This window comes from Globicephala melas, chromosome 20 (assembly GCF_963455315.2).
Source record: "Globicephala melas chromosome 20, mGloMel1.2, whole genome shotgun sequence".
Classification (NCBI taxonomy): Eukaryota; Metazoa; Chordata; class Mammalia; order Artiodactyla; family Delphinidae; genus Globicephala; species Globicephala melas.
The window spans coordinates 6,999,821-7,017,158 of record NC_083333.1 but is presented as its reverse complement, the minus strand read 5'-3'; the positions used below and the strand labels follow the sequence as shown (position 1 = coordinate 7,017,158).

The 17,338-nt window shown below is 49.9% G+C and overlaps 1 protein-coding gene across 1 annotated transcript; it reads left to right on the top strand.

Moving 5' to 3' along the window:
- Positions 1-11,160: 11,160 nt before the first annotated feature.
- On the top strand, positions 11,161-14,151 carry LIAT1 (ligand of ATE1). Its single transcript, XM_030862344.3, has 2 exons — positions 11,161-11,423; positions 13,626-14,151. The coding sequence occupies exons 1-2, from the start codon at positions 11,243-11,245 to the stop codon at positions 14,027-14,029; spliced, it is 585 nt and encodes a 194-aa protein (XP_030718204.1). The 5' UTR covers positions 11,161-11,242; the 3' UTR covers positions 14,030-14,151.
- Positions 14,152-17,338: the final 3,187 nt, after the last annotated feature.

The window sequence follows — 17,338 nt, the reverse complement described above, 5'->3', positions numbered from 1 at the left end:
CAGGCCTCACCACATTGTCCCAGTGACAGTAACAAAACAGCATTTGTCTGGCCCTGCCCCATGCCCCGGGGATGACTCACAGGGGAGAGCAGACACAGCCTCCCAGCTCGCTTAAAAAGCCATTTCCTGCTCTCCTGGCCCAGTGTTTATTCCCTTGGCCCCACGAGGCAGTACACTGGTCCCGGCCCATTCCTGCCCATTCCTCCCCCGACGCCCTCCACCATAACCTCCTCCTCCTCCTGGTGTTGGGTCCGTCATGCTCACTGCAGAGGGACACACGCTTCCACACATGCGCACACGCCAACACACACAGGTACCTACCGCCCTCAAGCAGTCACGAGCTGCTGCACAGCCTCTCACTCCAATGTCATGGCTGGAGTCTGCTGCTGAGGCCCTTTCTTTTGACCAACTCCTCTCCCCACAGCTTGGGGAAGAGCACCCTACCTGCACCACCTCCGCAGCCAGATTCAGAGTGGCCTCCTCTCCTCTCTTTTTGTGACTTGGTCCAAATAAGCTCACGTCTCCTCTTTCTTCAGGTGGATTTACGGGATGACGGAACAACAGAAACAGAAAACCCCTTCAAAAAATCAAGGGTGCCTATGAGAGGGGCATCTCGCTCCCCAGAAGGATGCTGGCTGAGCTGGTGACTCTGTAGCTCCAGGAGCAGAGAATGGTGAGAGAAGAAGTTTAGGGGAGTTGACTCTGCCTCCTGGACTTTGAGGGCCGACATGAACCTAGAAGAGGGTCTCTCAACCATAGCTCTATTGACATTTGGGCCAGTTAATCCTATGCTGTTGGCCGGGGGTGCTGTCCTGTGCCTCCTTAGCCACCCACTCCCCAGTCATGACAAACAAAAATGCCTCCAGACCTTGTCAGTTATCCCCGGGTGGGGGGGTCCACCCTCGTATCTTCCACCCCCCCATCATTGAGAACCACTGACCCAGAGCCTAGTGTATCTTTTTAGCCTAGAGAATTATGGAGGGGAGGGCAGGAAACTGCTCTGTGTTTGCAGTAGTGGGACAAACAGGATAGGGTACGTAGGCCTGCATTTCCACTATTAGGCCAGGGGAGAGGCCAAGAGGAAACTGTGGAAGAGAGCTGTGTTTGGTCTTGAAGAAGTTCCTGTCCGAGAAAGTGGCTGGTGGGACAAGGGAACCGTAGCTGTCGGGGGCTGCAGGATGTTGCTTGGGGGGCAGGTGCTTAGAGGGGAGCAAGAGAGTGCATCACATAGGGGCTCCTGGAGAAACCCTCAAACGCCCTAATCCGGAGGAGATCAAAGCAGGAAAAAGACAGGGAGAGAAGAGAGCTCTCCTCCTTCCTCCCTTGAGAAAAACAAGGCTATTTCCTGGATTGACATCATCAAGTTGAATTTGTTCAACAAATTCGTTACACGATCAAATAAGAATATTTTTACCCAAACTTCTGCTTCGTTCAAGATGGAGTAACAGGGACCAGAGTTAGCTTCAGGCCTGAAACCACTAAAATGTCAGACAAAACATATGAAACAACAATACTCAAGACATTGGACATCAGGCAACAAAGCGAAGTGATCTCTGGGAGAGAGGAAACAGCAAGGTAAAGGCTGCACTGCTCAACGTACTGCCTGGAGAGTTTCCAGACCATGGTTCAGAGAAGGAGAAATCTACCTGAATGGAAGAGACAGAGCTGGATTCTGGGGAAATGAAACCAGTTAGAATTCTCAGGCCAGAGGACTAGAGAGGAGAGAGATACACAGAGAGAGAGAAATCTAGAGATCTGCACAAGTTCCCCCTCAAGTATTCAATGAGTACCGCTCAGCACATGTGTGTGAGAAAATTATGCGAGGCTGGGGGATGAACCACCCGAAAGGATTAGTGGGAACAGTGCCTGGTGCTCACACAAAGCTGGAATAAGGCCTGTTCCCAAGAGCCAAAGTGGAAAACATCTCAGGGGCCACGAGTTAGAATACTAAGAAAGGTCTTGCTTTGAGGCTAGAGAAAAATTAACCTTAGACTAAATCCAGAAATCCAGTTCTGGTCCCACTTAAGAAAGCTTACATTCAAGATTGGAAAGGATAAAACTCTTTCCAAGTAACTTAACTGCCACAATCAAGTTCAAGAATGTTTACAGGAATTCAGAAATATAACAAGGTAAAATTCACAGTGTCTGGCATCCAACAAAAAGTTACCAGAACACAAGAAAGAAGGAAATCACAACTCATACAGAGGAACAAACTCAATTAATTGAAACTGACTCAGACATGACACAGATGATAGAATCAGTAGGCAAAGGCACCGAAACAGTTATATGTTCCAGAAGCTAGAGGACGGCTTGAATATATTAGGTACAGATATGGAAGGTTTTTTTTTTTAAAAAAAAAAAAGACCCAAATTGAACTTCTGGACGTGAAAACTACAATGTCTGAGATGAAAAATACACTGAATAGGATTAATGGCAGATTAGACATTGCAGAAGAAAAGATGGGTCGCTCCCCTACAAAACCCTCAGTGAAGTCTACTTAACTTGCTGACATTTTTGTGTGAGTTGATTTTGGTGAACAACTCAAGGAAAGTGTTGAGATTTTTAAAGAAAGTGTCCTTGCACAACAGCAAGGACAGGGCCCAAGGCAGGGAGCCTTAAGAGAGTAAGTGCTTCACATCAGGGATGGGTCCTGCTTTGATTTCAAAGCAGGCTTGGAGGAGCCCCAGCTGACATCCTAGTTATTAAGAGTTCTTTCCCAAATTTTCTTTGGTTGCTTTGGCAAATTCCGCCCCCGCCCCTGTGCTGCCAAAAGGGCCCAGTGTTCCTGCAACCACAGCAGGTGTGTGACTTGGAGGAGCATTGAAATCTGCTACGTGAGGAAGATGGGTAAAATACTGGGTCTTCAAGAACCTCATAGTTCAATTGGGAAAACAGAAACATAAAGAAATCATCTCTGGGACTTCCCTGGTGGCGCAGTGGTTAAGAATCTGCCTGCCAATGCAGGGGACACGGGTTTGAGCCCTGGTCCAGGGAGATCCCACATGCCGCAGAGCAACTAAGCCCGTGCAGCACAACTACTGAGCCTGTGCTCTGCAGCCCGCGAGCCACAACTACTGAGCCTGCGTGCCGCAACTACTGAAGCCTGCACGCCTAGAGCCCGTGCACCACAACAAGAGAAGCCACTGCAATGAGAAGCCTGTGCACCACAACGAAGAGTAGCCCCCGCTCGCTGCAACTAGAGAAAGCCTGTGCGCAGCAGTGAAGACCCAACGCAGCCAAAAATAAATAAATAAATTAAAAAAAAATCATCTCTGGACAACGGCGTGCAGGCTGTAACATGCTGCCTATTGTGTGCTGATCTCATGGTAGACAGGTGCCATGGAAGTAGGACATTGTTTATCTCCATTTTACTGCTATGATAGTTGAGACATAAACACCTTAAGGAATGTTCCCAAGGTCATACAGCAGGTAGTAGCAGGGCCATTATGCCAGCTTACCCCTGTGGCTACATAAGACACAAAAGAAACACAGAGGAGTGAACTACAGTGTGGCAGGGCTCAGGTCCGGCTTTTCAGAGGAAACCCTTGTTCAGCCTCCCAAAGGATTAGGAGTTTGCCAGGTGGGCCAGATAGGGAAGGACATTGCAGGTAGAAGGAACAGCAGGTGCAAAGGCACAGAGAAGGCAAGAAAGGGGATGTTGAAAGGTTGGGAGTGGTGAATAGTGAGGGAGAGCAGAAAATGAGCCCAGAGTGGTAGGTGGGGACCAGTGGGAGAAGGGTCCCGGGCCCCTGGCCAAGGATGTGGATTACAGCTGGCCAATCATTTCCAGCCTCATATCCTTGAATTCTGAGGCACCATCAAGAAGTACAGAGAATCAGCAATCTATCTGTGTGTGTGTGTAAAGAAGACATGCCTCTTTTCTATTGAGTCTAAGAGACAAAGGTAAATAGATATTGGCTTACACAGATTCACTCCCACAGATGGGACTGCTTGCTAATGGAAGACTTTATGAATAAAATACATCCTCATTATAGAGTTTTATATATTTCCAAGTGCCACTGATTGATGTAATAATCTGTGGCATAGGCATTCATGTCCTCAGGTTATAGTCGTGCTCATTTATGTGCCCAGAGACACACTGGCACAAATTAGTGATTAAATCTCAAACTCTCCTCTTACTTCAAGGCATGTGGTGTTCTTTTGGTCCCGTAAACCACAGCCCTTCTGTATGTCTCCGATGACACTTTCAGAAGATTGGGGACGGGGAGCAGGCAGTGTGGACATGTTAGGTGGCAGGACACGCCTGCAATGAGAAGCCTGTGCATCGCAACGAAGTGGGTGCAAGAGCCCGAGGGGTTCTGGGTGTCTGTAGTGATCCAGGACCACATTGGCTGGCACCCTCTGGCCACCTAATCAGGTGGAAGACCCGGAAACCCTCACTCTTGGCTTCCCAAACTACAGGGATGACGTCATTGACTTCCACCTTCCATTTGACGAAGGCTCTTTCCTTGATCAAACTTCCATCAGGTACCTCTGAGCCCACTTCTCAACTAGGCCTCAGCCTTGGCCTGTGAGAACTGCAACTCCCAACACAAATGATTTTGTCCACTCTCCCACACACAGAGACTTGAAAAAAAAAAAAAAAATCTAGCCTGGCTTCTAGCAGTCTAAGGCCACGGTGTCCCTGCAGTGACCCAGTCCCTCCCTCCCTCTTGAGTTTCTGTCTGAGAAACCTCGACTGCCAAGGGAATTTACCATTTGTTCCAGCCGACGCCTGCTGACAGGCTCCTGGCCTCCATTTCCTTAGAGCATTTATTTTGGAAACTTATCGTTGTAAATCCTTTCTCTGTGCCTTTGAGATGTATGTATACCTCCTGGAACCCAGGAGTGTCTTTCTCATGGACCTGGGAGCTATTCCTCTGAAATATAACCATGAGGGACGACGGGGCCCCTGTGTCTCAATCTCTTTAGGCAGGTATCTTGGTTGAGTGATTAGGCCAGACTAAGATGGCCTAATCATACTGACACTGACCACTTACTTGCTTTTTGTAATTTTTCACTGTCTCGACTATGCTTGATGCCTCACTCACTCCCCTTCCCTACTCCCTTACTCTCCCTTTAAAGGCCAAGTGCCTTCTACATAGATCAGAACCAAGCTCGGTTCTATTCTAAAGAAGTCTCTTTCCCCCGCTGCAGTAGTACCGAATAAAATCTGTCTTTACCGCCATTAACTATTATCCAGCTTTGTTTTCCTTTAACACTTTCTAGAAATGTTCCCGGTGAGTCGGAGCCTTGGGGCTCCCTCATCACCTCAGAACCAACAGGCGTCCAGGACTCGGAGTTAAACAGCAGCCCACAAAGGCAAACAGCGATTTAGATCTTTGAGTTCCGGAAATAGACTGGGTGCCAAGATGTAGAACAATCAACGAACATTCTGAAGGAAACTAAAGCCCCAAGAGAGGCTCCAGCATCCTCATCAGCGTAGCGCTTAACTACAGACGGTGTGGGGAAGGGGCTGTACAAACAGAACTGCCTGTGTAGGTCCCAGCTTCCTGGGGTTTGTCATATGAAGAGACAGGCAGAGCAGCCCAGACGTGAGGAACAGACCGTCACATCTGAAAAGCACCCAGACCCTGTGTAAAGAGGCATATTTGGGGGTGACATATTCTTCTACCCTTGAGGATGGAGGCGGGACATCTAGAGCAAGAGTGTTCAGGGGGAGGGAACAGGAAGTCAGAGACCTGGGCTGAGACGTGGACATGTAGGAGAAACAGCTAGGCGGTCAGTGGGTCAGTGTGGCTGGAGGGGAGTGAGGAGAGGGTAGCAGGTGTTAGCAACCCCTTCACACTGCTCTACTTCTTCTCCAAGGACACTCTCTTTGCTTTTGTCCCAAATCAGCCTAAACCAGCCTGCCTCGTTCTGTTTTAGAAACTCCCAAGTAGGCTGCCATATGGCTATAATGTGATTTACTTAATAGGTTGTAGGATTTTTCTTTTCCTTTTTTTTTAAGGTACCATGAGGTACGAAGCGAAAATCAGGAAGCAGTTGGAGTGGCTTATGAAAGGAGGAAAAATAAAGAGCAAGCCTGCTCTCAACAGTTGCAAAGCCCTGTTGGGGCAAAAGAAGATGGAGGCCCGCACACCATATGTCTAAATATTAAAAGTGGTAAAATAGATTGACATACTGTTAAATAAAATAAATACTATCTTTCTACCTTGACAACTAGACCTTCATACCGGTCTGGAAGGCCAGATTTAAATTTAGAATTTCTGGCTCTTTGGGGCTCTGCACCCAGCCCACGGCCTGCCCCCTTCTCTTCCGACACTCAGCTCCATCCTGCACTGAGAAGGCCCTTGAATACACAGGTCTGGACACCTCAGCCTGCCTATTGAGTTTCCACCTATGCTGCCCTTGGCCTAGGGCTACTCAGGAGGATGGACTCAGGAGTGAGGCCCAGATACACCCTACAAGCAGGCAGGGGTCATTTGGGCAAGAAAGTCCAAGGTGCCAGGTACTCAGACTGTGGGCCACAAGTTGGAGGAGGAATGTGAGGTGCTGGGTGGGAAGGATCCCTTGACTCCACAGACTTCCTGTCCCTTAGGGAAGGATAGTCGTGGGGGGAGAGTCAGAGCAGTGTCCTGTGAAGCGCAAGGCCCAGGGTAGGGACCCCACTTGCCCAAGTCTAAGGCTGGTGCTGCTAAAGAGTGGACACTGCCTGTCTACCTTGGGGAAGGAGCTGACAGCATGGAGAAAGTAGGCCGGAAAGAGCAAAGAGCTGGAACCAGCAGCCCAGCCAGCTGGGACCAAGGCTGAGCAGGCCTCAGGGAGGGACAAAGCCGCAAGCCCCACCCAAGCATGCCTACGTCAGCACTGGCCAAAGGGGACAACCTGAGCCTTGCAGAGAAGGAAACCTCAGCTCCTACCGGCTCATAACTATCACAGCCACTGAAACCACAAAGAGAAGTACAAACAAGGAAGCTGAAACAAACAATGAAAACACTATCATCTCTCCTGTTGGGCAGTGAACACCTTTGTAAAGTCAACTGTTTTCCTGCAAGATGCTAATGTGTAAAACTGGGAAGGTAGGGCTTCCCTGGTGGCGCAGTGGTTGAGAGTCCGCCTGTCGGTGCAGGGGACACAGGTTCGTGCCCCGGTCTGGGAGGATCCCACGTGCCGCGGAGCGGCTGGGCCCGTGAGCCATGGCCGCTGGGCCTGCGCGTCCGGAGCCTGTGCTCCGCAACGGGGGAGGCCGCAACAGTGAGAGGCCCGCGTACCGCAAAAAATAAAAAAAAAATTTAAAACAAAAACAAAAAAAACTGGGAAGGTGGACTCCAGGCCCAGCTGGGAGGCTTATTAGCACTGAGAGGTGAGCAAGTCACTCTGCATCTCTCTGTTTCCTCATCTATCAAACAGGTATATACTCGCCCTCTCTCTCTCTACTTGCAAGGGATTTTTGTGATTATTCCAAAAAATGTATTCCTTTGCTGGATGTGAATTTTGTCTCTCGAGCTGATTGGCTGGTTCAACATAACCTTGATGCAACCTTCACAAAAATCGGGAAGAGAAGTGGCCTAGCTGCCTCCTACCAGATAAGCATCGAGGCAAAGAGGACCAGCTGAGAGGGAAGACAGGCCAGCCTTTCTCGGAAAAGGAGGGCAGCCGGTCTTTGTAAGCACCCGTCTGCGAGCACCAGGGTCAGCAGGGTAGGGTATCTGGCAAGCCAACCCCAGACATCTCGATTAGCAGGTGGTCACCTGCACAAAGGACCTCTGTGATTTACATTTCACTCAGCTCCTGGGGACAAAAGCAGACGGTCAAGGGGCAGATCACAAGCACTCGCTGTGTGCAGAGCTGTAGGGGATGCTTCAGGGAGCTGGACAGCAAGTGAGAGACGGAGGAAAATAGAAGAACAGAAAAGTCTTCTACGGAGCAATGTGTTCACTCACGCCTGTGTGTGGATCAGTACTGATGACGATCCTCGCTGAGTACTAGGAGTGCCGAAATGCATAGACCTGATGCCATTCCCAGCGAAATCCCGGCCGGCTATTTTGAAGAGACAGACAAGATGATTTGAAAATGTATATGGAAAAGCAAAGGCTCTAGAGGAGTCAAAACAATCTTCAGAGAGAACGAAGTTGGAGGATTTAACATTAGTTAATATCAAGACTTACTATAAAGCTGCAATCACCAGGGCGCTGTAGTACTGCTGTAAGGAAAGACAAATAGATCAACGGAACAGAACAGAGCCCAGAAATAGTCACACATGAACAATTAGCTGATTTTCTACCAAAGTGCCAAGTCAAGTCAGTGGGAAAGGAACGTTGTGGTGCTCCAGCGACAAAGGACGACCCTGCCTGAAAAAGTGTCGGCGGTGTTACACCCCCTACCGGACTCTTACTCGCCCTCCCCACCATGTTGCGATGGTTACGAAATTCCTGAGCCCACCTGGGTGACGCCCACCTGGGCAATGGGACCTGTCCTAAATAAGGAAAGGCATCTGGACTGTCTCACTCCCACCCTATAGAAGAAAGGTATATGTGCCTCGACCAATCAGTAAACAAAATTTTCACCTCGGACCGTTCTTTCATTTTCTGGCTATAAAAACTGATCAATAGCACATGTTCAGGCTTGACGCTACCAGACTACTAGGAAGTCGGCCCATTGTTGTGGCAGCGACCCTTCCCTCTAATAAATTCTATCTTCTTTACATTCTGCCTTGTGCCTGGAAATTCTTTTCCAACCTGCATTCGGACCACGACAAATGTCTTTTCAATGAAAATTTCTAGAACAACTGGAAATCCATTTGGAAAAAAAATGAATCTCGATCCCTATCTGACTTTATTCACAAGATGAGTTTGAGATGGATGGTGGACCTAACCCAGAACCATAAAGCTTCTTGAAGAAAACAGAAGAGTACTTTTGTGATCTCAGAGTAGGGAAAGATTCCTTGGTCAGTATACAAAAAGAAAAAAACGTATAAAATGGCTTCATCAGAATAGAAAAATTCTGCTTACCACAAGACACCACTAAGAAAATGAATTGACAAGCTACAGACCTGGAAAAAAAAAATCTCTGCAGCAATATATGTGACAAAGGATTTATATCCAAGACATGTAAAGAGCTTTTACAAATCAACAATAAAAATATAAATATCCCAATGACAAAATGGGAGAAGACTTGAACAGACACTTTACAAACTATGTTACACAAATGGCCAATAAGTAGTTTAACAAGTGCTCAACGTCATTAGTCATCAGGGACACGGCACTTAAAACCACAGGGAAATACTTCATACACACTAGAATGGCTAACATCAAAGACTGATGTTTCAGCTATCTATTGCTCCATAACTTATCACCCCAAAACTTAGTAACTTAAACAGTTACAATCATTTTATTATTTCTCAGTTTCTTTGAGTCGGGGATTCAGGAAGGGCTTGGCTTGGTGGGGCTGGCTTGGGAGTCTCTCCCGCTGTTATAGTCGGACTATGGCTGGAGGTGGAAAAGTGGGGGCTGGAGCAGCTGGGGCATCTCTCTCTCTCTCCTTTTACATAGTCTGGGGGTCTCTCCATGTGGTCTAGCTTGGGCTTCCTCACAGCATGGTGGCCTCAGGGTACCCAGACATCAGATGTCTTAGCAGGAGGCTCAGGTCTCCAGGAGCAAGTCTTCGCCTAACAAGGTGGATGTGCCGTACCTTTTATGACCTGGCCTAAGAAGTCACACGGTGTCACTTTCACCATATTCTACTGGCTACATGTGGCCCCACCGAGCCACCCCGATTGAAGGGGAGGAGTTAGACTGTGTCTCTTGATGTGGGAGTGGCAAGATTCTAGAAGAGCCTGGGGAATAAAAGTTGTTACTGCAGCCATTTTGGGAAAATACAATCTGTGGCGGATTAACCTGGAAAGAAAAGCTGACAGATCATACCAGGCCTTGTAAGCCACACTAAAGTTCAGTCGTGTGATGGCCCACTCCCCACCACCCCCCCGGAGGGTTTTAAGCAAGAGAGTGAAATTGTTCATCATCTTAAAAAGTTCTGGGCTTCCCTGGTGGTGCAGTGGTTAAGAATCCATCTGCCAATGCCGGGGACACGGGTTCGAGCCCTGGTCTGGGAAGATCCCACATGCCGCCAAGCAACAAAGCCCGCGAGCCACAACTACCGAAGCCCGCGCGCCCTAGAGCTCGTGCTCCGCAACAAGAGAAGACACCGCAATGAGAAGCCCGTGCACCGCAACAAAGAGTAGCCCCTGCTCATCGCAACTAGAGAAAGCCCGCATGCAGCAACAAAGACCCAATGCAGCCAAAAATAAATAAATAAAATTATTAAAAAAGAAAAGTTCCTCCTAGCAGCTATGTGGATTTGGAAGCAGAGACCATTTAGGAAGGGGGTGCAGAAGCTCACGTCCCAGACACGGTGGTCAGCCCCAGCCTAGGTGAGGGTACAGGGAGAGAGTGGGGGTAAGGAAGACTGCCAGGGCTCTGGACTGACCAGCTGTTTTTGTTCACAGAGATGAAGAATAATAGAGAAATGAGTTTGGACACAGTGGGCTTAAAAGGCCAGGATAGACATATGAGATTGGAACTCAGGAGATAAAAATTTAGGAGAGAACACACAGCATTTAAAAGGGCACAGGGGACTTCCCTGGTGGTCCAGGGGTAAAGAATCCACCTTACAATTCAGGTGACGCGGGTTCGATCCCTGGTCAGGGAACTAAGATCCCACATGCCACGGGGATGCAACTAAGCCCACGGGCCACAACTATTGAGCTCGCGTGCCTCAACTAGAGAGCCTACGTGCTGCAAACTACAGGGCCCACACGCTCTGGAACCCGCGCGCTACAACTAGAGAGAAGCCCTCGTGCCGCAATGAAGAGCCCGCATGCCTCAACGAAGCCCCTGCTTGCCACAACTAAGACGGGAGGCAGCCTAAATAAATAAATAAATATAGACAGATAAATAAATGCTTTAAAAATAAATAAATAATAAAAGGGCACAGGAGTGGAAAATGAGTGTCAACCCAAGCATTCACAATCTCGGTACCCACTCTTCCTCTTATCACCGCCGACCAAGCAAGCGCACAGGATGAAATGCGCATGCGCACATCTCCTCCGCCAGCGTCTCCTAGGCAGCAGCCTGCGGATTGCGCGCGCGCAGTGTGCGGCGGTCGCCGTGGAGACGCGTGGCCCTAGCCTGGCCCTAGCCTGGCCCTCGCCGCCGGAGCCTCCGGCTCAGCCGCAGCGGGTCTCTGCTGCCCCAGGCGCGGGGGGCGGCCCCGCGGGCGAATGGACTGCGGCGGTGGGGATGGGGTGTCGGAGGACGGCGAGGAGGAGGAGAGAGAGGGCTGCATGGCGGCCTCGCAGGGGTCCAGACTGCCCCGCATCTCGGGCTGCGCCTCAGAACTGACCAAACGGAAGGTGAAGAAGAAAAAGAAGAGAAAGACCAAGGGGTCTGGGAAGGGGCACGGTAAGAGGAGCAGCTAACGCGTCCGCCTCGCTCCCATACCTGAGATTCTTCTCCGAGGACACCCACCCCACCCCTCAGAGACCCCCACCTACTTGGGGAAGTTAAGCCCAGAAACAGAAACTCGCCAGCCCCAATCAGAGGTCCTCCCTCTCTCCGCACGATGATGATCCAGCCCTCCGCACAAAGACCATCCATGTCCGCAGAGACCCCAAATCCTGCGTCGAGAATTCTCAGCATCAATGGAGACCTTCAGCCCCACACAGAGACACGCCACAGAGCCTCCCAGCCCCACACTGTGACTCCTAGCTTTACACAGACACTCACTCATCTTCCTCCTCCCTCAGTCCAAGCTTAAAATCCTGAACATCTATTCCTTCCCCACAGAAATCTCAAGCCCTCCTACAGAGATGCCCCCATCCTCACACAGAGACTGTCCCCATGCACAGCCACTAAGGCACTAGTGACAGATGCTCTCACTCATACACAGAATCACAGGCTCCTGCCTTCCACCTGGACACCCTCCTTTCACCCTCATTTGTTCGGGGCACCTGCCTCTGGTTGCCTCTATGTAGACACCCAGGACATTCATATAAAGTATGCTCCCTGTACAGACCGCCCTTCCTTTTCCCTCATCTACGGAGGCCACCCTTCGACTGCACACAAACACCATCACACCAGTCACTGCTACACACTCTTATAATCCCGGACACCCTCAACAACACCCCCTTCTATCAATATAATCGCCAAATAAAGCTAAAGTACAGATACCCCAGCAGGCACGCGCATTCACAGTCTGCACGCACAAGCACACACTCCGCTACATACTCACATGCCTAGACCTCTCCAGTACACGTATGACCATACACGTGGGGTTCTCACTCCAGGCCCTCCTGCGGACACTTCACAGACGTACACCCACTAACAGCTGCCACAAAAGCACAGAGCCCTCCGTTCTCATAGAACGCCCCGGGAGCTCGACAAAGCCCCTGAGCACCCATTGGTGGAGAGAGTGCAACAGTGACGTCGAGCGCACCTGTCCAGGGGTGCTGTGAGTCTCCACCGTCCTTGTGTGGTTCACCTTGGTGGCTCTTGTCTGTCAGGGAGGTGGCTCTCGCCGACCCTGGCACAGCTGCCCTGACCTCCAGCATGACTAGTCCTGGATTCACGTTTCTGGGTCCCAGCCCTCTTTATGCAGAACCAGCTCCCCTGACAAGCTGAAGGCAGAAGGCGCGACGGGCAGATGATAATTACTTCTCCAGTTGGGATTGTAAGAAAGAGGCAAGAAAGCAATTCTGGAGTTTAGGTCAATAAACTCCACGTGTATCTGCCAAACCAGATGAGGAAATTTATTATCTTTTTAGCTTAGCTTCTGCCTCTAGAGATTACAGTGGCACGGACCTCATACTGTCAGCAGGGGACACCAAATAATTCTCAGGGAGTAGGAAGGTATAGGAATGCCAAGAGAGGATTTTTTTCTTATTTTCTTCTCTCTCTCTCTTTTTTTTTTGGTGGGGGGAGGGAGATTCCTCTATCCCAAAGAAATAGGATGAGCTGTTTAAAGAATCGCATGTTGTAGTACTGTATATGCATGTTATATAATTCAGAAGGGCTGTTAATATTTTTAAAAATCAGTATAAGCCACACAGAAAAAGTATTTCCTGGCTTGGCAGAATGCTTTCCACAGTCAGATTTAGGAAGCTTTTCTGCTGTTCTTCATTTCTTCCATCATAAAGTGTCTAGAATAGGGGTAAGTCACAGGCTCCCAGAACTGGGCAGTACCTTGGCGAGCACGTGGGTAGGTGAGGTGGGGGGCAGTGTGGAAAGGACAGGGCCCTGGCAATCGGGTGTGTGTTCAAATCCCGGCTCTGCCACCTGCTTTGTGACATCGGCAACCGACTGAAACTTTGGGAGTCTGTTTCCTCACCTGGGAGTCTGTTTCCTCACCTGGTAAAGGCTGACAGCCTTTACCCAGAGGACCTGGCTCATAGTACATGCTCAATAAATGGTTCCTCCTTCCCCAAAATGACAGCCCAAAGCATGTAGGCAGTGGATGTGTACGGGGCTGGTGGGCTTGGCCACCTGAGGCCCCATGTGAGGAGGGGCCTCCAGGTCCCCCCTCACATCTTTAGTGGTTTGGGCATCACCCCCAAGCAGGCTGAGGGCAGGCATCACAAACACTAACACCACCCATGTGCTCAGCAGATAAACATCAGAGTGGAGGCCTGAAGACTCAGGAGCTGTCTCCATCCTTCCATGACATCTTAAGTCCCAGCAAAGATCATGGTCCGGGGCCAGAGCACAGACAGGACAGGGATGAAAGCAAGCTCACCCCCTCTTACTCCTCTGCCGTATGTCTCCCCTGCTTTGCCAAAATAGAAGAGACCCTTTCCAACCAGATCAACGAAAGTCTGCGTTGGGATGGCGTTCTCGCCGACCCAGAGGCAGAAAAGGAAAGGATTCGCATTTACAAGCAGAACCGGAGGAAGCGGTACCAGGTTTGGGCCCTGAGGGGCTTCCACTCTGGCCCCAGTGACGGGGAGGCCCCAGAGAACCCAGCCTACCTCTCTGAGCAGACGGCGGCAGCGGCGGCCAGCAGCCCTTGCTGACAACCGACAGCCCCAATCACTGCTTTAAAGGAAACCTTATCCCAGAGTAGCAGCTCCACCTGAGTGAAAGCCCACCTGCTACACGGACAAGCTTATCGTTTATCCTTACCACACGTTTATGTGTTAAAAAAAAAAAAAGAATAAAAATAAAAGGAAATCAGACCTACCTCTGAAGGAAGCACGTGTCTGGTGTGTCGATGAGCTCAACTCACCTTCCACCAAAACGCCGCTCGAGGCCCCGGAGCCACAGCTCCTTCCTTAACAGAGTAAGCAACTCAATGAATAAAATTCTTTTCCGAATATCCTTTTTTCCCAAATAATCTGGCATCTCTTTGTTATTTAATTTCCCATCACAGTTAGATATGTATAATCTCCCCCGCCCACAAAAAAAGAGAAAGTTGTAGATTGTATCAATTCTAATTTTAAATTAATTTCATGGGTAAAATTCCTCACACAGCATGCTTTCAGAAGCCCAAGGAAAATGCCCCGAATTCCCTAAAGGCTTTTTTTAAAAAAAATTAAATATACTCCCTGCCCTATGTGGCCTTCAAAATAAGTGAGTTCCAGAACATCATCTTTGGGAGGTTATCACGGAAAGTCTCAAAAGGAACACTGCTTCTCACATCAATACGGGCCTCCTCTAATCCCCCAAGACAGCATTTCAAGCCAAGTTCTGGAGCATTAAAAGGGCCCCACAACACTACTTGGTCTAAGTTAATATTCTTCCTTTCCACAAATATTGAGTGAGGGCCATGTACTGCCTTAGTTTAGGTTCTTCCAGAAGCAGACGAAGACTGCACTGCAAGTAGATTATCTCAATGGAGAGGATGCAGGGAAGGGGAGAGGGCCAACCCAGGGACACTATGAAAACAGCTTCCATACTGGGCAACAGGGCCTCAATCCCACAAGGAAACACTGTCAGGATTATCCCCGCAGATGGGGAGGGAGCTGGGGTGTTACACTCCCCAGAGGCATTGGCTGATGGGTCCTGGGGGGGTTGGGTTCCTGGCATTTCAAGCCTGCCACACCCAGACCAGAGAGCAACCTCAGCTCGGGTGGGGGGTGGGGGAGGAAATCGCCCTCGGGCACAAAGCAGCAGCCTGAAAGTTCCAAGAGATAGAGGCGGTCTCTGGGGTAGCATCGGACACCTGTGTCCAGCACAGTGCAGGCCCCGAGGGGGACAGAGTGGACACTTAGGATGAGGTTCCTGCCTTCCAAGGAGGTAAAGACGTACAGTGTACACAGGAGAAGTTGAAAGCCAACACAAAACATCACAGAATGCCTATTTGAAAGTCAAGCGAAAGTGGTCCTCTTGGTCTCCGCTAGCCCCCAGCTGACAGAGCAGCCCCCTACCCCTTCCTTAAAAGGACCGTGACAGGTTTCACATCGGCCACCACACCCTGGCAAGATATACTGAGGGGCTTTCAGAAGAGCCCTCTCCTCCCCTGGAGAGGAGGTTAGCAGCCGGGCCTGGCAGGGGCCCTCCCTGTGCCGAGGCTAGGCCTGTCCCCTGCTGCCAGGTTGGGACGCACCCATGGAATCGAGCAAAGGGCACTGAGGGCTCAGGCACAGCTCCGTGGGGAGGAGGAGATGGGAAATATACTAATACTCAGACCTCAGCCAATGATCTGGGTTTAAGGTAAAGATAGCAGAGGGTGGGGCAGTTCAGTTGGCACTTCCTGTGCCCTCTGGCTCTACCATGGTGGCTGGGGGTGCGGTGCACGTATGAGTCTGAGGGCACACCTGCCTCAGAGTACCTTGGTCTCCTGGTATCGTCTTCCATGGGGGGTGGGGATGGGGGTGGCCTGTGGCCGCCTTTCTGCCATGAGATATTCTGGGATAATGGTGAAAATGACGCACTTTGACCTCAGAGCTGCATTTTTCTCTTTCCCACCACGTGCTAGCTGTGTGACCTCAGACAAATTGCTTAACCTCTCTGAGCCTTAGTTACCACATCTGGAAACGGGGATGCAAATACCCATCTCAGTGTTGTGAGAATCAAATGCAGTAATTACATAAAGCATTTAGCATAGCGCCTGGCCCCTAGGAAGCGCTCAATCTATTGTAGGAGCTTTGAGCAATGATGTTTTAGGTGGGGGGGCTACACAGCCACCTCATCAAAGAGTGAGCTTCACAAAGAAACGTGGCTTCAGCGACTGGCTGATAGAATTCAAACAAACCGCCAAACAAATTACAGGGGTCTGGAGCAAGAGGAATGTAGGAGGAATGAACCGAGGGTCTCAAAGTCCAGTGTTCTGGGGAGGGGGCTTTGAGCCAAACAAGAACGTGCCTACTTGTAGCCTGGAACTAAAGGGGAGTCTGTGCTCAAGATCTGAACAGAGGAAGCAGGTGGGGATTGACTCTTCCACAAGCACAGAAGAGGCTCCAACTCAAACCACGCTGGGTTAGAAGTTTTAAGTATCTTTCTCATATCCAGCCTGTTTCAGTGAGGACTCTACCCAATGAAAACCGGCTTACTGACAAAACAGAGAGACTGATTTATAAGGCCAACAGTCCAGGGTTGGATATGGCTTCAGGCATGGCTGGATCCAGGAGGTCATACTGTGTCATCAGAATTTGTCTCTTTCTCCACATCTTGCCTCTGCCTCCCTGATTAGCTTCACGTTCAGGCAGGTTCTCATAACAGGATTGCAAAAATGGCCACTGACAGCCTTATAGTTCATCGAAGAAAAGAGAGTCACTCCTGTATTCATATCAACCCCAGAGAAGATCTCTGGCCTGGCACAGGTCATATGCCCATCAATGGACTAATCACAGTGGTCAAGGAAATGGAGTATTTGCTGCAGAGACCTAGTGTACGGTGGGGACGTGGCGGAGGGAGTCAACCCCACTGGACACATGTACTGAACAGATTGTCATAGAATCTATATAAAACCTACATAGAATACAGACTGACTCCCTAGAGAGATGCCAAGTAGATTTGTCCATTACCCTCCAGGTGGAGAATGACTCTTTTTTTTTTTTTTTTTGCGGTACACGGGCCTCTCACTGTTGCGGCCTCTCCCGCCACAGAGCACAGGCTCTGGACGTGCAGGCCCAGCGGCCATGGCTCGCGGGCCCAGCCGCTCCGCGGCACAAACCCATATCCCCTGCATTGGCAGGCGGACTCTCAACCACTGCGCCACCAGGGAAGCCCGAATGATTCATTTTTAAAAGAACTTGAGGAAGGGTCATGGGGGTGGATTGCATAGCGTGAGTTAATCTCAAGGACCCAGATTGGCTGCACACTCATCTCCAGAACTACTGACCCTTGCCCAACACTAGGGAATCTATTAACTAAAGATGAAC

Coding starts and splice junctions, on each gene's coding strand:
- LIAT1 (XM_030862344.3), top strand. CDS start 11,243: ATGGACTGCGGCGGTGGGGATGGGGTGTCGGAGGACGGCGAGGAGGAG. Junction 11,424..13,625: donor GGGGTCTGGGAAGGGGCACG/GTAAGAGGAGCA, acceptor TGTGCTCAGCAG/ATAAACATCAGAGTGGAGGC.